This window comes from Bufo gargarizans, chromosome 5 (genome assembly GCF_014858855.1).
Source record: "Bufo gargarizans isolate SCDJY-AF-19 chromosome 5, ASM1485885v1, whole genome shotgun sequence".
NCBI lineage: Eukaryota > Metazoa > Chordata > Amphibia > Anura > Bufonidae > Bufo > Bufo gargarizans.
Window position 1 is genome coordinate 215,020,502 of NC_058084.1, and position 22,330 is coordinate 215,042,831.

Sequence of the window (22,330 nt, forward strand, 5' to 3'; positions counted from 1 at the left end):
CAGTCCAAGGTGCCAAACTTTAGGGAGTAGTTTATCAGGCAACATTGGTAGGGGAGCACTCTGGCATGTCGCCATGTGCTCCTACAGGATATCGCTTTAGAGGTTACATAAGTGAGTTGTTCCTACCTTTTTGCTTAATGTGAGTACCGGTTGTGACCCTAGTCATTAATAACATCTTAAATGGGTTATCCAACATTAAATAAGACCTCACAGAGTGGTCAACCTGCGGTGGTGATCATACTAACCTGGCCCCTAAAACGCTGGGCTCTGTCTCTGTCGCCCCACAGCCGGCTTATCATCTCCCTGCTGCACTGTAATCAACATCCTGTTGACAAGGGGGCATGTGACCATTGCATCCAATTGCTGGTCCCTGTCAACAGGATGTTGATATCAGGCATAACCCCTTTAAGGACAGTAGTAGGGTCAGAGTGGAGCAGGTACCGACACTGAGTTGGATGGTCCAGGAACTTTATTGTGATAAAAAAAATGCATTTCTTACCTGAAGAAGCACATTGAGTTTGCATTTGCAGTTTTATCTTTACAAGGTCCACTGGTCCACCAATTCCCACTGAAACACATCCAGCTAACATACTTGCAAAAGTCACATCTATAAGATCTGGAGGATGTCTTCGACTTGTATCTCGATATTGACTAATAAATCTCTGCGCATTGCTGAATACACCAAATACTACTGAGTTATAAATTGCAATGGTAGCCAAAGGGAAGGACATTCCTTTAAAGAATCCAGCAACCTGACAAAAGAATATTCATTTTTGGATGATGAGCAAAAACTTTAAAGTTGTACAAAGCAGGCACAATTTAAAAAACTTCTCCAAAAATGCCTAATTTTAATGACAATATTTTTTTTTACCTAAGCAGCTATTTTGTCCCATCTCACAAGTTTAGGTCTACCACTGTTCTGCAGCCGTGGCTTAATTGTTATGGAGGTGTTGACTTGTGACTGATGGCACATGCAGGAAGCTCTAATAATGGAATTGTGCCGCTTGGCTGTGCAGATACATTCTCAAGGCTGCTAGAGAAGCAGCTTTTTTGGCATAGAGGGATGGTGAGGCGGGCAGCCTGTGATGAAGCTGAGGTATCTCCAAGTCTACTGCTCATGATCTGGAAATGTTCTACAGACTAGACAGATTGATGCAAGGTAGCTGGTGCACATGCGTGCCTATGCATCCTTCCCTGCAACCTCTCCTGCCATGTCTATTTTAGCAACTGCCTGCATTCACCATATAATAAAAATTCTGGAGCATCTATTATGACTGTTGTATGATTTATTTATTATGACTGCTAGAAGTTACTAGCAATTTCCAGTAAAGGCACATCTTTGTGTCCTTGAAAAGTCTGAAATTATGCAATCAATGTTGCCAGTGCCAAAATGTGCAGGGAAACACCCCCAACTGGTAACACCCAGTTGGTGTCACAACCAGACAGCTGAGAAGCTCTGACAGAAGCCTCCTTCTTGAGTTTTCTTTGTTGTGGTGTTCAGTTCCTCATCTCGTTAGCCTCTCTCAGCTGTCATGTAGTTGGACTGATTGCATCCCTTTAAATTCCGCCCCATAATGCATTACTGGACGGCTTATACTTCTTCCTGGAGTGTGTGTGCATGCTGATCCTGTTTCCCAGTCTGCTACAAAGTTAAGTGCTGTACATTTATCTGTTATTTTCTGTTTGCTGGATCCCAGATGACCCTGACTCCCTCCGTGTCTGGTGTAGGGAGCCGGTGGCCGTGTCCCCTCACTATTGTAGGGTGTTCAGGGGTTATATAGTCGAGGTAAGTGGATATGCAACCATCCACCTTTGGGATCTTTGCATAGGCTGAGCAGCCAGGGAAAGTGCTAGGTCTTGTGCAGGGGTCTCCCTTTTGGTTCCTTAGCTTTGGATCCAGTGAGTCATATATGCATGTTGCTTTGACTTGTTTCCTGTACACCGTCCGTGACATTATAAGCCGCCAAAACCATCTCAAGCATGGATCCGGTTTCACTTTTGGCTGAACGCCTTCAGGGTCTTTCATTGAAGGTAGCTGATCCCCGCAGGACTTTTTCTCAGCTTCAAGTGACCGGTTCAGCTGGCGTTCATGGAGTTTGTTCTGAGCCTAAGATCTCGCTCCTGGATACGTTTTCCGGGGGTAGTGAGAATTTTGTGCGTTTTAGAGAGGCTTGCAAACTCCATTTTCGCCTTCTTCCCCATTCCTCTGGTGATGAGGAACGGAGGGTGGGGATCATTATATCGCTGCTCAGGGGTAACGCTCAGTCCTGGGCCTTTTCGCTGCCGGAGGGGGCACGGCCCCTCCGTTCAGTAGATGAATTCTTTTTAGCCCTGGGTCAGATATGATGATCCGGATCGTATTGCTCTGGCTGAGTCTAGACTACGTCTATTATGCCAGGGTAAACAATCCGCAGAGATATACCTCTCAGAATTTCGGAAATGGGCAGCTGATACTGGTTGGAATGATGCTGCACTCCGAAGTCAAGTTTGCCATAGTCTTTCAGAGGGATTGACAGATGCATTTGCCTTTCATGAAAGGCCTATTTCCTTGGACTCTGCTATGTCTCAGGCCGTTCGTATTGACAGGCGTCTTAGAGAGAGAGGAGAGATCTCTCCTTCCTGTCATATTCAGTCCCAGGACAGTGCAGCGGTCCCATTCTGTGCGCAGGGGTCTCAGTCGCTGTCAGCCCCTTCTGAGCAGGAGCCCATGCAGCTGGGGTTGATTGCTTCTGACAATAGAATGGGAGGGTTTGTTTTTGTTGTGGAGGTATAAATCATTTGGCAAATGTTTGTCCCTCTAGGAGATTCAGGCAGTTCTCTGGGAGTAATAAAGAAACAAAGAGGAAAAAATCTTTTAAAAATGTTCCGTCTGTTACTATTGGCAGGGTTGAGGCGGAAATTGAAGGTTTTCCGTTTGCTTGTAGTTCCTGTTTTGTCCTGCCTGCTATGGTGGCGCTAGAGAGCAAGAGCATTTTTTGTGAGATTTTTGTGGATAGTGGAGCAGCGGTCAATCTCATTGATAGTCAATTTGCATTAACTCATGGTTTCCAGGTGTGCACTTTGGGAAAGGATATTCCTGTTTTTGCTATTGATTCCGCTCCACTTTCTCAGAAATCATTAAAGGGCATAGTTCACAATATCCGTTTAATTGTGAGTGATACTCATGTTGAGGATGTGTCATGTTTCGTCCTTAGTGGTTTGCCTACTCCTCTAGTGTTGGGAATACCCTGGCTCACTAAACATAATCCCACCATTGATTGGCAAGCGAGGCAAATAAATGGTTGGAGTGACTTTTGCCGAGAGAATTGCCTCACGACATCTGTTTCTGAGGTTGCTACTAAGACTGTACCATCTTTTCTCTCTGAATTTTCGGATGTCTTCTCTGAGAGTGGAGTTCAGGATTTGCCCCCGCACAGGGAGTACAATTGCCCTATTAATCTCATCCCAGGCGCCAAGCTGCCTAAATCTTGTTTATACAATCTTTCCCAACCTGAATGGATCGCTATGCGTGCTTATATCTCTGAGAGTCTGAGAAAAGGACACATACGACCCTCGAAGTCACCTGTTGCCGCTGGTTTTTTCTTTGTTAAGAAAAAAGATGGTTCTTTAAGACCTTGTCTGGATTTCAGGGAGCTGAACAGTATCACTATTCGTGACCTTTATCCGCTTCCTCTGATCCCAGACCTGTTTAACCAGGTTGCTGGGGCTAAAGTCTTTTTCAAATTAGATCTAAGAGGGGCATACAACCTGGTCAGGGTCAGAGAAGGAGACGAATGGAAGACGGCCTTCAATACCCCTGAGGGCCATTTTGAAAATTTGGTTATGCCTTTTTGTTTGATGAATGCCCCAGCCGTTTTTCAGCATTTTGTGAACAGCATTTTTTATCATTTGATGGGAAAATTTGTATTAGTGTATTTGGATGACATTTTGATTTTTTCTCCTGATTTCAAAACTCATAAGGAACATTTACGTCAGGTCTTGCTCATTCTGCGGGAGAATAAATTATATGCGAAACTGGAAAAATGTGTGTTTGCGGTTCCAGAAATTCAATTTCCGGGGTTTCTTCTCTCCGCTTCTGGTTTTCGCATGGACCCCGAGAAGGTCCGCGCTGTGCTTGAGTGGGAGCTTCCTGAGAATCAGAAGGTGCTGATGCGTTTTTTGGGCTTTGCCAATTATTACAGGAAGTTTATTTTGAATTATTCCTCTATTGTTAAACCACTCACTGATATGACTAGAAAGGGGGTAGATTTTTCTTCTTGGTCGGTAGAGGCGCGTAAGGCTTTTTCTAATATCAAGGAGAGTTTTGCTTCCGCTCCCATCTTGGTGCAACCTGATATTTCTTTACCCTTCATAGTGGAGGTTGATGCTTCTGAGGTGGGTGTGGGTGCGGTCTTGTCTCAGGGTTCCTCTCCTGCCAAATGGCGACCGTGTGCCTTTTTCTTGAAAAAACTCTCCTCTGCAGAGAGAAATTACGATGTGGGAGATAGCGAATTGTTGGCCATCAAGTTGGCTTTTGAGTAATGGCGCCATTGGCTGGAGGGAGCCAGACACCCTATTACCGTGTTTACTGACCATAAAAATCTGGCCTACTTGGAGTCAGCCAAGCGTCTGAACCCGAGACAGGCCAGATGGTCTTTGTCCTTTTCAAGATTAAATTTTGTTGTCACGTTCCGCCCTGTGAAGGCAGATGCCCTGTCACGTTGTTTTCTGGGAGGCGGGAATTTTTAAGACCCGTGTCCCATTTTGGCCGAAAGTGTGGTGGTCTCTGCTCTTTTTTCTGAATTGGAGGCAGAGGTGCAGGCAGCCCAGTCAGAGGCTCCTGATCTTTGTCCTCCTGGGAGGTTGTTTGTGCCTCTCGCTTTAAGACACAAGATTTTTAAGGAACACCACGATACGGTCCTTGCTGGGCACCCGGGGGCAAGAGCCACACTGGATCTCATCGCTCGGAGATTCTGGTGGCCTGCGCTTCGTAAGTCGGTTGAGGGTTTTGTGGCAGCCTGCGAGACTTGCGCTCGTGCCAAAGTCCCTCATTGACGGCCGTCAGGTCCTCTCCTTCCCTTACCCATTCCTTCCCGTCCTTGGACACATCTGTCCATGGACTTCATAACGGACCTGCCTCGTTCCTCGGGGAAGACTGTGATTCTGGTGGCGGTGGACCGTTTTAGCAAAATGGTGCATTTCATCCCTTTTCCTGGTTTGCCCAATGCTAAGACGCTGACACAGGCATTTATTGATCACATTGTCAAATTGCACGGTATTCCTTCAGACATAGTCTCTGATAGGGGCACACAGTTTGTTTCCAGATTCTGGAAGGCTTTCTGTTCTTGCTTGGGGGTTCGGTTGTCATTCTCTTCTGCTTTCCACCAGCAGTCGAATGGGTAGACGGAGCGCGTCATTCAGAATCTTGAGACATATCTGCGCTGTTTTGTGGCGGAGAATCAGGAGGATTAGTGTTCTTTTTTGTCCCTTGCTGAGTTGCTTTAAATAACCGTCGTCAGGAGTCCTCTGATAAGTCACCATTTTTTGGTGCATATGGGTTTCATCCGCAGTTTGTGACTTTCTCGGGAGAGGGGTCTTCTGGTTTACCTGATGAGGACAGATTCTCCTCGTCTTTGTCATCTATTTGGCAAAAGATTCCGGATAATCTAAAGAGCATGAGTGAGAGATATAAGCGTGTGGCAGATAAGAGACGTGTGCTTGGTCCGGACCTGAATGTTGGTGATCTGGTGTGGTTGTCTACCAAGAATATCAAATTGAAGGTTCCCTCCTGGAAGTTGGGTCCTAGGTTTATTGGGCCTTACAAAATCCTGTCTATCATCAATCCTGTTGCCTACCGTCTTGATCTTCCTCAGACTTGGAAGATCCATAATGTTTTTCATAAGTCCTTATTGAAAACTTATGTTCAACCCATTGTACCCTTGCCTTTGCCTCCTCCTCCGTTATGGTTGATGGGAATCTAGAATTTCAGGTCTCTAAGATTGTGGATTCTCGTCTTGTCCGCGGTTCTCTCCAGTACCTTGTTCATTGGGAGGGTTATGGTCCTGAGGAGAGGATGTGGGTCCCAGTGACGGACATTAAGGCCTCTCGTCTCATCAGGGCTTTCCATAGGTCCCATCCTGAGAAGGTGGGCTCTGAGTGTCTGGAGTCCACTCGTAGAGGGAGGGGTACTGTCACAACCAGACAGCTGAGAAGCTCTGACAGAAGCCTTTCAGAACCTCCTCCTTGAGTTTTCTTTGTTGTGGTGTTCAGTTCCTCATCTCGTTAGCCTCTCTCAGCTGTCATGTAGTTGGACTGATTGCATCCCTTTAAATTCCGCCCCATAATGCATTACTGGGCAGCTTATACTTCTTCCTGGAGTGTGTGTGCATGCTGATCCTATTTCCCAGTCTGCTACAAAGTTAAGTGCTGTACATTTATCAGCTATTTTCTGTTTGCTGGATCCCAGGTGACCCTGACTCCCTCCGTGTCTGGTGTAGGGAGCCGGTGGTCGTGTCCCCTCACTATTGTAGGGTGTTCAGGGGTTATATAGTCGAGGTACGTGGATATGCAACCATCCACCTTTGGGATCTTTGCATAGGCTGAGCAGCCAGGGAAAGTGCTAGGTCTTGTGCAGGGGTCTCCCTTTTGGTTCCTTAGCTTTGGATCCAGTGAGCCATATATGCATGTTGCTTTGTCTTGTTTCCTGTACACCATCCGTGACAGTTGGATCTTCATTGTAACCTGTAATTCATTCAAAACATCTAAAAATAATAACAAATGAATGGTACAACATGAAGTCATAAAAATAGATGCTCCAAAATTGGCATTTCATGGGGAATAAAAGTAGTTATGAAAACAGACAAGTCAGGACTCAGGAGAGGTTACTCAGGTCACCTAATGGGCATATCTTGTGACCGACTAATCATAGGAAATTGGTAGATACTATTTAGAAATACCACAGTGAGGACTCAGAGTACTCTCCAAAGTTGTGCATACCATATGGGTAGCCCATGTATCAGTTCCTACAGCTTCTACAAAGAGGGAGCAGATTCCAGGTTGTTCTTGTCTACATTTTATAGGTAGTGTTAACAGGGCAGCGGACACCTGACAAATTAGCAAACACTTGATTGTCAGCTTATCGGTTCTTTAAAGGGTAACTGTCATCTTCATTAAAAAATGCTGCAGCATTCTGCATAAAGCAATCTTTAGTTTCTTCACATACCACTGTTTTCTGTGAGTTTTCCCTTAGTTACGGCTGTTTAAACATTTACATAATGAGGACCTTTTGAAGATGGCTCCTCTGCAAGTTCTGAAGCCAAAACTGCTTTACCTCACTTAACATACACACTTGCTGTAGCCAGCAGCTCCCTGCCAGCCAATCAGATTGGATTACTGAGAGACACACCTCCTCACTCTGAAGCCTACTGCAGGCATGCAGTGTGAAGCACCGCCCCTCTGTCTTCCTAGCTGGAGACAGATGAGCCATAGCAATGGCCTTTTAAGGGAGCAGTGGAAAGGTACAGGGGACATAAAAAAAACCCTCAATGCCTAGTTCTAATAAACTAGCAAATAAAATAAAATATGACAGTTACACTTTAACCACCTCAGCTCCTCTAGCTTAAACCCCCTTAATGACCAGACCACTTTTAACAATTCTGCACTACATTACTTTCACGGTTTATTGCTCAGACATACAACTTACCACCCAAATGAATTTTACCTCCTTTTCTTCTCACTAATAGAGCTTTCATTTGGTGGTATTTATTTGCTGCTGACATTTTTTTATTTATATTAATCAAAATTGACCGAAATTTTTGCAAAACAATGATATTTTTCACTTTCTGTTGTAAATTTTTTCAAATAAAACTACATTTCTATATAAAATGTTCTCTAAATTTATTGTTCTACATGTCTTTGATAAAAAAAAGCAATAAGTGTATATTTATTGGTTTGGGTAAAAGTTATAGCGTTTACAAACTATGTACAAACTATGGTGCAAAAATTTTTATTTACGCACTTTGACTTTCTGAGCACCTGTCATGTTTCCTGAGGTTCTACAATGCCCAGACAGTAGAAACACCCCAAAAATGACCCCATTTAGGAAAGTAGACACCCCAAGGTATTCGCTGATGGGCATAGTGAGTTCATGGAAGTTTTTATTTTTTGTCACAAGTTAGCGGAAAATGATAATTTTTTTCTTTTTTTCTTACAAAGTCTCATATTCCACTAACTTGTGACAAAAAATAAAATTTTACATGAAATCACCATACCCCTCACGGAATACCTTGGGGTGTCTTCTGTATAAATCGGGGTCACATGTGGGGTATTTATACTGCCCTTGCATTTTAGGGGACCTAAAGAGTGAGAAGTAGTTTGAAATCCAAATGCGTAAAAAATGCCTGTGAAATCCAAAAGATACTAGGCTGCACCTAGGCTGCAAAAAAGTGTCACACATGTGGTATCACCGTACTCAGAAGTAGGGCAATATGTTTTGGGGTGTCTTTTTACATATACCCATGCTGGGTGAGATAAATATCTCTGCAAAAGACAACTTTTCCTTTTTTTTTATACAAAGTTGTCATTTTACAGAGATATTTCTCTCACCCAGCATGGGTATATGTAAAAATACAACCCAAAACACATTGCCCAACTTCTCCTGAGTACGACGATACCACATGTGTGACACTTTTTTGCAGCCTAGGTGCGCAAAGGGGCCCAAATTCCTTTTAGGGGGGCATTTTTAGACATTTGGATTCCAGACTTCTTCTCACGCTTTAGGGCCCCTAAAATGCAAGGGCAGTATAAATACCCCACATGTGACCCCATTTTGGAAAGAAGACACCCCAAGGTATTCCGTGAGGGGCATGGCGAGTTCATAGAAGATATTTTTTTTTGGCACAAGTTAGCGGAAATAGTTTTTTTTGTTTTTTTCTCACAAAGTCTCCCTTTCCGCTAACTTGGGACAAAAAATTCAATCTTTCATGGACCCCAACCTTGGGGTGTCTTCGTTCCAAAATGGGGTCATTTGTGGGGTGTTTGTACTGCCCTGGCATTTGATGGTCTCCACAATCATTACATGTATGTTTGTAAATTCAAAGTGTTTGCCAAAGCACATGAACACCGCCCCTCAGCTTATAAGCCTCGGCAAACGTATCTTTTTTACTGCAGAGGAGAAATCTCATCTTGCAGCGCCGCATACACCGACTTTTGTGTAATCTGACAGCAGCACAATGCTTCTGTCAGAATGCACATCGGTGCTGCAGCTGGTTGATCGGTTGGTCCACCTAGAAGGTAAAAAAAAAAAAAACAGGCTGCAACGCAGTACATTTATTAACATTAACTTTATATAGCATTTGAAACAGAACATTAACTTTTATAAACTTTATTGAACTTTTGGAACATTAACTTTTTTGCTTACCTGTGATTTTTATTTTTTTTTATTTTTTACCTTTATAGAACAAAACTCTCCTTCCCCATGGGACAATGTGCAAAGCGCAAATCGCCCAGAGATGTGGCGAAGTACATTATGCACTTTGTCCCAGGTGAAAGGAGAGGTTTGCAGCAGCTCTGTGTGAAAGGGCCCTAAGACCCCTGTGTGCCTGTCCTGTGTCATGCAATCCCTATACTAAGTGTACCTGTGTGTGTTACTTCCGGAAACACTCCCCTAAGCATAGGGCAGGGTGGTCAGGGCAGTCAGGACAGAAACAGCGGGTGTCACGCCTTATTCCACTCCTGCTACAGACACAACATCTTTTTCGGGGTGACGCTTGGGTTGAGGTACCAGCAACGACATTGGGGAAATGTCGCTCGTGTAGACGACTCACTACACTGGTGGTTGGGGCCACGGAACCTCCTGGATACAGGAGGTTCTCGATGATCTCTTCCTGAAATTTGAGGAAGGATCCTGTTCTCCCAGCCTTACTGTAGAGAACAAAACTATTGTACATAGCCAATTGAATTAGGTATACAGACACCTTCTTATGCCAGCATCTGGTCCTGCGGTAGAGTAAATAAGGAGCCAACATCTGGTCATTGAAGTCCACCCCTCCCATGAGCAAATTATAGTTGTGGACACAGAGGGGCTTTTCAATGACTCCAGTTGCTCGTTCAATTTGGATTTTCATGTCTGCGTGAATGGATACACAAGGCATCCCTCTTCCCCCTTGCAAGACGGGTGGTAACGAGCCATTGGGGGAAGCCCCGGCCTGAAGAGGGGCACACTTGTGTAGAAATTGTCCACATAAAGGTGGTACCCCCTGCCAAATAAGGGTGACACCAAGTCCCGGACTGTCTTCCCACTGCTCCCCAGGTAGTCAGGGCAACCGACCAGCTCCAGGGTCTGATCTTTACCCTCATAGACACGAAATTTGTGCGTATAGCCTGTGGCCCTTTCACAGAGCTTATACAATTTGACCCCATACCGGGCACGCTTGCTTTATGTATTGTTTGAAGCCAAGGCGCCCGGTAAAATGTATCAGGGACTCGTCTACGCAGATGTTTTGCTCAGGGGTATACAAATCTGGTGTTAAAGTGGTCTATGAGGGGCCGAATTTTGTGTAGCCGGCCAAAAGCTGGGTGGCCTCTGGGACGAGAGAAGTGCAGTAAATGCAGGATGGTCTCAAATTGTGTCCTGGACATGGCAGCAGAGAACATGGGCATGTGATAAATTGGGTTCGTGGACCAATATGACTGCAATTCATGCTTTTTTATCAGGCCCATGTTGAGGAGAAGGCCCAGAAAAGTTGGACGAGTTTCCACCGGAAAGACTGGGCATAAAAGCTTCCCGGGTTGGCGGCTATAAATTGAGTGGCATACCATTTTTTTTCTGCCACGACTAAGTCAAAGAGCTCCGCAGTGAAGAACAGTTCATAAAACCCCAGTGCCGATCCGATCTGAGCTGTCTCAACCCGAACTCCAGACTGGGCAGTGAAAGGGGGAACTACTGGTGCGGCTGAAGATGGGTGCTGCCAATCAGGGTTTGCCAGCACCTCAGGGACTCTAGGGGCTCTACGGGCCTGTCTGTGCGGTGGCTGCGACGGGGGAACTACTGCAAGTGCCACCGTACCAGCTTCAACTGCCTTCTAGTGCTCGCCACTTCACCATGTTCTACGGCAGTGCTGGTACTAGGTCCAGGATGGGCTGCGCTGCTGGTGTACGCCTCACCACATAATCCCACAGCGCCAGTCCCACTCTGCTGCCCTTGAAGCGGATCCTGCGCAACCTGTGGTCTAGCAACACGGGGCCGGGTACGCCTGGTGGTATCAGGGACCTCAACCTCATTGTCCGAACTTTGGGTCAGACTGCCACTGCTTTCTACAGGTTCGTATTCTGACCCGCTAGATTCGTCAGATGAGGTTTCCCATTCCTCATCTGACTGGGTCAGAAGCCTGTAGGCCTCTTCAGAAGAATACCCCTTACTTGCCATTTGGTCAACTAAATTTAGGGGGTATTCCCTGAGACTACCCAAGAAAAAAAGCAAGCCTGTCTTACAAATGGGAGGCTAGCGAAGTACAGGAAGCCACTGCGATTGATAAAAAATATCAAAACAGATGTTTTTTTATCGCCGCAGCGCTTGTAAAGTGATGGTGCAGTGATAAAAAAAAACGAACATTTTTGTCACTGCGGCGGGGTGGGCGTGGGTGAACGCACGTGTGGGCAAACACTGCGTTTTGGGTGGAGCTAAGGTGACACTAATACTATTATAGATCTGACTGTGATCAGTTCTGATCACTTACAGATACTATAAAAGTACCAATGCTGATTAGCGATACGCTAATCAGCGAATCAGTGACTGCAGTGCGGTGGGCTGGGCGCTAACTGAAGCTAACTACCTACCAAAGGGGCCTAAACTAACCTAAACCTAACAGTCAATACTGGTGAAAAAAAAAGGCAGGCTGGTGACGAACTTCTCCTGCGACTTTTCCCGGCCCGCACTGCGCATGTGGGGGCCGGCTATGCGCGTTATCTCGCGTCTCGTGAGATGACGCGCCGATGCGTCTACGAGGAACAAACCGACTACCCGCAGGACGCATCCCTGCGTTAGGCGGTCGGGAGGTGGTTAAGGACGGGGTGACGAGTGACTGATTAGCTGCGGATTTTACCCTTCTGCTATAACCATAAACAAAACTAACATGCTATTTTTCTTTAAATCCACACGGCAGGTAAATTTCCACACTGAAAAAATCTGCAAATTGTACATGAGATTTGTGTAATCTCATACACATTGCTGGTACGGTAATCCACTACAGTTTTTCCGCATGTTACGGTAATCCACACAGAGAAACCCCACGTATTCTGCAACGTGTGACCTAAGGCCTTGTTCAGATGAACAATACGGATTGTGTCAGGGTGCGTTCATTGAAACTCGCACCATTTCTCAAGCAAGTTCATTCATATTCATTTGCGATTGCGTTCAGTGTTTCTGTTTATTCCGAGCAGGTGCAATCAGTTTTGATGCATTTTCGGCCTTTTGCACACAAACTTTTTTCCTGTTTACATTTCTGTTTTTTGTGTTTCGTATATGGCCCATATACGGAACCATTCATTTCAATAGATCTGCAAAAAAAAAAACTGAAGCTACTCCATATGCCTTCCATTTCCGTATTTCCGTTTTTTCCGTTCTGTTCAAAGATAGAACATGTCCTATTATTGTCCGCATAACTGACAAGGATAGTACTGTTCTAAAAGGGGCCAGCTGTTCCGTTCTGCAAAAAACGGAATGCACACAGACGTCATTTTTTGCAGATCCGTTTTTTTGTGGACAGCAATATACTGAAAAAGCCAAACGGTCGTGTGCAAGAGGCCTTACATGCATGTGATGAAAAAACTGAAGGTTTACAAACATCATCTCCTAGCAACCATCAGTAAAAAAATGCATTGCATCCGGGCTGCATGCAGGTGCAATGTGTTTTTCACTGAAGCCCTATTTACTTCTATGATGCCAGGGCTGCATGAAAAATTCAGAATATAGAACATGCTGTGATTCTCACGCAACGCAAAAATGATGTGTAAAAAACAGCGCTCATGTACACAGACCCATGAAATGAATGGGTCAGAATTCAGTGCGGGTGCTATGCATTCACGTCACGCATTGCACCCGAGTGACAAACTCACTCGTGAGAAAGGGGCCTAAGGGTGCCTTCACACCCTGCAGAGTTTCTTGCAGAAAAGCTGCAGATTAGTTTCATTCTTTTCATTGGAAAGGGTGAAATCCACAATAAAATCCGCAGTATAAATTCACACGCTGCCGATTCACACCACAGGGCAGTTTCTGCTGCGGATGACACACGGAGGGCAAAAAACGTACACATAGACCAAACACGGATCCTTCACAAATGGATGAAACACAGACTGACTTTTTTCATGTACATGGAGTGTGGCTGCACGCAGTGTGGATTACGGGCAGTTTTTCCATATGGATTTTGTGCAGAAAAAAAAAACTGTGTAATACAGGGGCCAACTAGCAAAGTGTATGAGATTAGACAAATCTCATGTACTCTTTGGGCCAGATTTATCACGACTCTGACAGCTCACTCCACTTTAACATATGGCTAAAGTCAGTTTTAGCCAAGTCAGATTTATTATCAGCCCTTTTAGACTGTAATAAATGTGGTTTGACGGTAGCAGTTTATCCGTCAGTAAGCAGATTTACAAAAGTCGCACATCTTTACGAAAAAGTCGCACGTTTTTATGAAAATGTTGCATGTTCTATTAAAAAGTCTCATAAGATAAGCATGGTTCTCACTGGAGTGAAATTGCAACTTTTTTGCGACTTTTTAAATAGTCCCAATAGTAAATCTGTCTAGAGATTCATTTACATAAGAAAACACGCCCACTTTCAGAAAACTGGCGAGCATAGTGCAGAGCAGTTTTGTGCGCAGTTTTAGCGTTTGGGACTTTTTTTGGGGACTTTTTCACTCCATTATTCTGACCTGAGCTAATTATAAATCTGCCCTTTTGCTTTTTCCCTTAGGTGCAGAAATGGACCTGTTGTGTAGATTTTAAAATCCTCAGATTGTAGCTTGTTTGTGTGATTCTGCAACTTCTGTAGAGTGGTTTCCCCCACAGACTTCAATGGGATTGTATAAATAAATAGAAACACAAAAATCCACACCGAAACCGTGATAAATAGTGCAGATTTATGTGAGTTTTTTTTAACGTGGTTTTGGTGCAGATTTCATATGGATTTTCTGCAAATAATGGTCCTACATCAAAACTGTGGTAAGATTTATTTGATATTTGGTAAATGTACATTGTTACCATTTTACTTACACTTTCATTCCTGTAAATTGTTTGAATACAGTTAAATGTAGATCCATATCCTTGACCAGCTTGTAGTCGAGCCTGTGAAAACAGCAATTTAAAAGTAACCATTCACATCCCTGCCGTGCGCTCATCATGTCACTGTCTCTGGCTTTTATATCTCTGTTTAGATCAGTTTTTAAAGAATAGCCTTAAGTTCTGTTCACATTAGGACTCATCTCTGTTCCATTTTTTTTTCTTTTTGCTAACAAGAGCTGTACAGACTGCACTACTCCTCCCATACAAAAATGGAAACCAGAAGGACTTAAGCTACATACAGTGCTGTGAAAAAGTATTCACTCCCTTACAGATTTCTTTTGTTTTTGTACATTTGGCACATTTCAGATTATCAATCAATTTGAATACCAGACATGGTATAACCTGAGTAAGTACAAAAAGCAGTTTTTAAATTATCTCATTTATTAAGGGAAAAAAAGCTATCCCAAACACCCGGGCCCTATGTGAAAAAATAATTGCCCACCCCATGGATTAACTGTGATTTAGGGCTCATGCACACGACAGTATGGCTTTTTCAGTGTTTTGCGGTCCGTTGTTACATTTTTTGTTTCCGTTGTGTTTCCGTTTCCTTTCCGTTTTTTACAGTAATTACATAGAAAAAATTTGGCTGGGCATAACATTTTCAATAGATGGTTCAGCAAAAACGGAACGGATACGGAAGACATACGGATGCATTTCTGTATGTGTTCCGTTTTTTTTGCGGACCCATTGACTTGAATGGAGCCAAGCACCATGATTTGCGGACAAGAATAGGACATGTTCTATCTTTTCACGGTAAGGAAATACGGAAATACTGAAATGGAATGCACACGGAGACACTTCCGTTTATTTTCTTCTGAACCATTGAAATGAATGGTTCAATATATGTACTGCATACTGAACAAAAAAAACGGCCAGTATACTGAACGCAAAATACTGTCGTGTGCATGAGCCCTAACTGTGATTAACCACAGTTTTTGAAAGCTCAGTTTTCAATTTCACTAGCCACACACAGGCCTGACTACTGCCAGACCAGTTGATTCAAGAAATCACTTAAATAGAAGCCAGCCTTCCAAAATGACTCCAGGAGCGCATCAACAACTCATCTAGGAGGTGACAAAAGAACCCAGAACAACATTTAAAGCACTGCAGGCCTCACTAGCCTCAGTTAAAGTTAGTGTTTATGATTCAACAAGGAGAATTCCAAGGTAAAAACCACTGCTGACCAAAAATGAACACAAAGGCCTGTCTCACATTTGCCAAAAATATCTTGATAATCCCCAAGACTTATGGGAAAATATTCAGTGGACTGACAAGGCAAAAGTGGAACTTTTTGGAAGGTGTGCGCCCCTTTACATCTGGCATAAAACTAACACAACATTTCAGAAAAAGAACATCATACTGATAGTCAAACATGGTGGTGATAGTGTGATGGTTTAGGACCTGGACCATGAATTCTGCTGTCTACCATAAAATCCTGAAGGAAGATGCCTGGCCATCAGTTCGAGACTTAAGCTCACGCATACTTGGATTCTGAAACAGGACAATAATCTGAAGCACACCAGCAAGTCCACCTCTAAATGATTAAATAAAATAAAATGAAGGTTTTGGAGTGGCCTGTCTGGACTAAAATTCGATAGAGATGTTGTGGCATGACCTCAAACAGGCTGTTAATGCTCAAAAACCTTCCAATGTGGCAGAATTAAAAAAATTCTGCAAAGAAGAGTGATCCAAACTTCCTCCACAGAGATATGAAATACTTATTGCCAGTTATCGCAAAAAATGTATTGCAGCTGTTGCCACCAAGGTTGGGGTTTAGGGGTAATTATTTTGTCACATCGGGTCAGGTTGGTTTGAACAGCTTTTTACCCTTTTTATTTTTACTCAGGTTATCTTTGTCTGATATTCAAATTTGTGTGACAAGCTGAAACATTTAAAGGGGTAATCCGGGTTCAGAGCTGAACCCAGACATATCCCCATTTTCACCCAGGCAGCCCCTCTGATATGAGCATATGAGCATCGGAGCATTTCATGCTGTATCGTGCAGAGCAAGGGCTGTTTGCTTATATTTTTTACACTGCTTCACCTAGCTTTACCCATGGAGCTGTCACTAGCTGTCAGTCTGCTAAACAATCATATTCATTTAGTTATGAATATTCCTGTAAAATTTCAATTGTGATTTGTGTTTTAGAACCTTATGGCATTCTATGTTTTGTTCTGAACACAGGAGATATAGGAATTGTGCTTGTCATGAAATTGGCTGTCTAAAACCAGCATTTAAGGGAATGCATCATTATTTTGGTTTAATTAGTAAAACAGATATTTATTACAATTAATTTTTTACTTTCAATAAGTGTAAGGCCGATTCATTGGCCTGTATTTGTGGGAGGGGCTTGGCCACCTACTTCAACGGCCGGCGCCCTCCCACAAACGTACGTAGTGCAGAGTCCTTGGAAGCGTGCGCTCGTACCTGGCAGTCGTTTGGTGGATTGGGTAAGTGCAGGCAGCAGTGCGGTGGTCGGCCCTTTGGTACGTAGGGGCCGCCATACGCTGCGTCTCGTTCACCCCTCCTGCCGCGTTCCACATGCGGCACCTTGTCAGCCGCCGGGGGGAGGGGGGGGAATGGAGCCACGCTTACGGCACCCCCCTCCTTCGCCGCCCAGGCTCACGCTTGGCACCGCTCTCTGGCGGGGGGCGGAGCCAGTGGTCACATGTGGGCCAATTCCCCGCCCGCTCCCGCCCCCCTCTTCTCGGCCGTACACAGCCTGCGCTGCCTCGCTCCCTCACCTAGTGGGCAGCGCAGACAGCTGTGGAGCGCCGACACACACAATTGCCAGGGGGCGCATTTTCTCCCCACGCGGTGGGGATGCCCAGCCGGCGGGGGGCGGCCCCTCGTGGAGCAGGGGGGCACCCCTGCACTGGGCACCCCATCAGGGAGTGGTGCGCCCCCCACGTGGCACGTCTCACACAAAAGGGGGGAGGCACGTCTGATTAGGCCTCCCCCCTATGCCAGGGGGCAACTCCGTTTCCCCACGCGGTGGAGGTGCCCAGCCGGCGGGAGGCGGCCCCCCATGGAGTAAGGGGGGCACCCCCGCACTGGGCGCCCCATCAGGGACCGGTGAGGCCCCCCACGCGGCACGCTTAGCCTCGGCAAGATGGGGCCCTCGTCGCCAGGGGCCCCCCTGGGCCGACCTCATGCCTGAGGGCTGCGCTGCTCCCCACGCGGCAGAAGTGCTCAGCCGGCGGACGGCGCCACCCAGGGACAGAGAGGGCCCCGCACTGAGCACCCTGTCAGGGACATGCGTCAGCTCTCCACGTGGCACTCGTCTCATGTTTGCGGGGGTTGCCAGCCGTTGCCGATATCCATCCCCACGTGGTTCATGGTACCAGGGAACTCCGCGTTCCCCACGCGGTTACCATGGAACACGGCGGTGCAGGCAACGGCTCGCTCCCCGCTCACGTAAAGTCTGGCACGGGCCGCCGTGCCGCCTAGATAGGTAGGGTTTTTTTTTTTTTCCATCATCAACGCAAAAAAAAAAAAAAAAAACACACCTTCTCCCATCAGTCACCATACCTCCCCTCACGTACACGTCCTGGCATCGAGCCTCACGCATTGACTGGTTCTTTTGCATTTGTTCCGTTGTTGTTTTCCAGGTTCTGTACAGTGGTTAGTCTGAGAGAAGTTGGTGGGATCTCAATTGATTTTTCCTTGGCTACCAAGGTAGTGAGGTACACGTCGGGGGATGGGAAGTGCTTGGCCTCAGGCCGGGGTCTCATGTGTTTTTTTGTCAACGTATAGGTCATTTTTTCATTTCATTTCACTTCCGTGAAGTCAGTACATAGGGATTCTCAGTTGCCGCTATGTCACGTGCTTCGGACATTGTAGACGCGTCGGTGGACGAGGTCGTGGCACAGGCATCCGAGAGGGGCAGCACACCGTCCCTACGTGCTTGGACAATTCCTAGGCTGATGGCGGAGTTGACAAAGCGGGGCGTCCCTTTCCCGGCAACCGCTAGGAAAGCTGAACTGTATCGGCTGTGGAGAGACTCCCTGGCATCCAGCGCCAATGATCCCCCTGCAACTACGATGCAAACATCGCTAACTCAAATACACGTCATGCTAAACAGTTTGACGTCGGCCGTCACATCCATGCAGGCGAGGTTGGAGTCCATCGAGGCTCGCAGCACAGTTGCACCAGTTTCCTCTCTCGAGGTTCCGGTCGCCTCCACCTCCGCCATAGCAGACATTCGTTCTGCCCAGTCCGTCCCTAACGTGACTCCCTCCCACTATGTCCCGCTCAACATCAGGAAGGACATCCTGGAGGGTAGGGATGTCAATCTTGCGTCTCTACTGATAGCATCTAGGGACCTCTCTGATAATAGGGTTATAGCTTGTGGAGAAGTGTCAGTGGAATTAAGGAGCCGCGACCACCGGCTCAACCGCAAATTGTCCATCCCGGAATTCGTTATGGCATTTAGTCTTTTCAGGGATGTCATTTGCACTGCCAGGCCGGACAGGAGGGAGGAACTAGACCATTATCTCTTCAGGGTCACAGAGTTGGGTCATAGGTACAGAGGAACCGCGTTCTACGACTACCACTGCTCATTTGCAGCTAAGGCGGCAGCGGCTCTCTCCCAGTTTCAGCACGTCACTGACTGGTCCAACCTGGACACTGAGCTTTTCTGCAGACACTTTGCAGGTCTGAAGGCTCCCTCCTGTTCCGCCTGTCAATCTATCTTCCACTCGGTTGAGTGGTGCGACAAGTCCGCCGGCAGCACGGCGTCCTACCCCTCCAGCTCGGCAGCTGGTCCTCTTGAGGTCTTCAGGCCCCCCAGCTCAGTAGACAAGCTGGGCCGGCCCATCATTCAGCTTGGTAGGGCACAGATATGCAACAACTTTAATTACGCCTCTTGTAATTTTGGGCAGTGCCGGTTGTTGCATATCTGTACCAATTGTTTCAGGGCCCACCCCCGAGTAGCTTGCTCATTAAAGTCCGTAAAAAGCTACATGAGTGTGGTCAATGTCAGCCGTCTACAAGAATTCTTGCAAGGCCATCACAACCCTGGGTTTGTTCAGTTCCTGGTGACAGGATTTCACGAGGGTTTCCACACGGGACTGATCACGACCCCAGAGTCCACACACGAGTGCAAAAATCTTCAGTCAGCCGAAAGAAATCCCGCCTCGGTAGACGCACTCATAGAAGCCGAGTTGAGCAAGGGGTTCTTAATCGGTCCCTTTGGTGTGCCCCCTTTTCAACGCTGGAGAGTCAGTCCCGTGGGGGTAGTCACAGGCAAGTTCAGCGGGAAGGAGAGACTCATCATCGACTTATCGGCCCCACACGGCTCCCAGGTCCCCAGTCTCAACTCCCTCATTCCTTCGGAGGAAGTGGGCATGAGATATGCCTCAATAGACTCACAGGCTCGTCACCAGAACGCAGCGCCGATGTCTAAGGAAGGCATCGCGCTGCCTTCCATGCAGTGGGGTCCCCCCTACAGCTGCATGGGGACCCAATTGCCGCAACTATGAAAAGCCGCAAACCGCAGGTCTGAATTGACCTGCGGTTTGCAGCGATCGCCGACACAGGGGGGGTTACGGGACCCCCCCTCGCATTTAGCCAATGTGCCTGCTCAATTATTTGAGCAGGCACCGAGTTCCGATCACCGCCCACCGAGTGGCGGTGATCGGAAAATATACAGGGCGTACAGGTACGCCCTGTGTCCTTAAGTACCAGGACTTCAGGGCGTACCTGTACGCCCTGTGTCCGTAACATGTTAAGGTCCTATATAAACCGAGGGTGGGTCCTATATTAACAGAGGGTGAGAATTATTTCCTTTGGTGGACCCAAAGGATTTGAGTCTGATGATGAGCCCCACATATATGGTAATTGTAGCAACCTATAAAATAAGCTTAGGATGTTATTTTTACCATATTACAAATATTGGGAAAAAAATCTAAAGAAGAATTACTTTTTGTCCCACGTCCTCACCCCAAAAATAATAAAAGTTAATCAATAATCTACTGCAAGATAATTATATTAAAGAAGTTGATCCACAAAAAATATTCTACATCTAGCACCTGGATCTGAATACTTCATGTAATTCAAAATTTAGCATAGCCAATTATCCAATAAAATCCATCTGTGTAGTGCGATCAGCTGTTTGTTCTTTTCCTCATCTCTATGTCCATCTAGCTGACGTGAACGCACAACTCTAATTCCATCCTGTAAATGCCACGAGTTGTATCAACATTAGAAGCTGCAACAGTTATAGGACACGTCTTCTAAGCAAGCACATGCCCCCTGATCTTCTATTTTGAAATAAATCTAACAGAGCAATTGGAGCAATGAATAGGGAGAACTCTGGATCCATGAGAGGTACAGCACTGGTTCTAGCTTTGCTAGAAATAAATTGTCATGTAGTATATGATGCTTAATTTAAGGCTAATGAGTTAGAGTGGGAGGAATCCTCAGATGCTGTAGAGCCAAAAGAAGAGGCTGAATGAGAGTAGGCCGAAGTGGGAAAAGCTCTGAATGTGCTGCCAAATCTGAGAAAACCACTGCTGAAGAGAAGGAAAAGCATGAAAATTGAACTTCCGATTTGTTCTAGAACTATCAAAATTGAAAGCAGAGATGCTCAAAGAACTGTCGTTTTGGATAAATTAAAGGTAGAGCCTGCCGTTGGTATCAGAAGCCAAGATTGAAATGCTAAGAGTAAAGAAAAAAGAAAAATGCAATCTTTTGAGGAAATAGAGAGACAAAGAGAGAGAGATCAAAAAGTGCGATAGTGCAACATCGTCGCTCGTGAAAGAGTAGAAAGAGAGTGTCTGGCTGTTAGATGGGCACCGGAGGCCTTTAGGTAGAAAGTGGATGTTTGTGACAAACCGAGCTCTGCTGGCCTGGGTGTGGCAGAATAAAGGAAAACATGTGACACTACCACATCTTCCAGAGGGCATTCTATGATGTGGAGAAATGCCCAGACCAATGGTCTGAAGAAGAGGGGGGGATATGTGGTGATGTATACAGTAAAAGTCCTGGAAGGGGTGTATATCTCACCCAGGTTCCTCAACTGGGTGAGATCAGCAAAATCCAAACATAGTTGCTGGAGCTATTTGTTTTGTTGGAATACAAGGACTGGATTTTATTTGGATTGGTCCCAGTCCACACCCCCATTCTAAGGCAGGTTTTCCCCTAGCCTGAGGTCATCGCAGGTGAGGCCTGCTTTAATCAAGGAGGCATAAAACCAACCTTCTGTGTGTTAGTCTGAGAATAGAGAGGACCTGGAAACAGAGGCCTAGTGAGACTCTGGATGCTCTTAGGCTGAGGGGCCAAGAGGGTACGTGTAGCCGGACCTCTTCCCACTTGTGTTTGATGACCGGATCTGCTAAGGCTTGGAGCCTGAGATACTGTGTATAACCTGTACTTAGAGGTGAGTCAGGGAACACTACTGTGTATTAGTTAGAGCCCAGACGGGCAGGTGTTTATTTCTTTTTGATGCTTATGTTTCTGTGGGTGCTGAAGTGCCACAATAAAGCACCAGTTTGGACATTAAATCCGGTTATCTGCAACTCCTAGAGACCCATAGAATAAACCTAACATGTTTATGTCACAAAGTGAACAGTGCAAAATTTTAATAGCAAAAATCAGTGGGGGAATTGCTGTTTTTATCATTCCCCCAAAAAGGATTAAAGGGGTTGTGTCATGTCAGTAAGTGGCATTTATCATGTAGAGACAGATAATACAAGCCACTTACTAGTGTTTTGTTATTGTCCATATTGCATCCTTTGCTGGCTGGATTTGTTTTTCCATCACATTTTACACTGCTCGTTTCCATGGTTATGACCTCCCTGCAGTCCATCAGAGATGGCTGTGCTTCTACACTATAGGAAAAAGTGTTGGCTTGTCTGGTGGCCTGGACCGTGGGAGCTCACATAGGCTGGTGCTTTTTTTATAGTGTGTAAGCACAGCCACCACTGATGGATTGCAGGGTGGTCGTAACCAGGTAAATGAGCAGTGTATGAGCAGTTATGGAAAATGAATCCAGCCAGCAAAGGAAGC

The 22,330-nt window shown here is 45.8% G+C and overlaps 1 protein-coding gene across 3 annotated transcripts in view; it reads right to left on the reverse strand.

Annotated features, from left to right (window-relative positions):
* Window positions 1-22,330, reverse strand: part of LOC122939062 (solute carrier family 25 member 48-like) — a 184,696-nt gene that overhangs the window by 155,788 nt on the left and 6,578 nt on the right. For 2 of the 3 annotated variants that reach the window (XM_044295008.1, XM_044295007.1), the window contains exons 3-4: window positions 14,251-14,322; window positions 500-752 (exon numbers count right to left, since the gene is read on the reverse strand). In XM_044295008.1, coding sequence (XP_044150943.1) covers window positions 500-752; window positions 14,251-14,322 — 325 coding nt within the window. The remainder of the gene's footprint in view (window positions 1-499; window positions 753-14,250; window positions 14,323-22,330) is intronic. The other variant, XM_044295009.1, reaches the window with a different exon arrangement.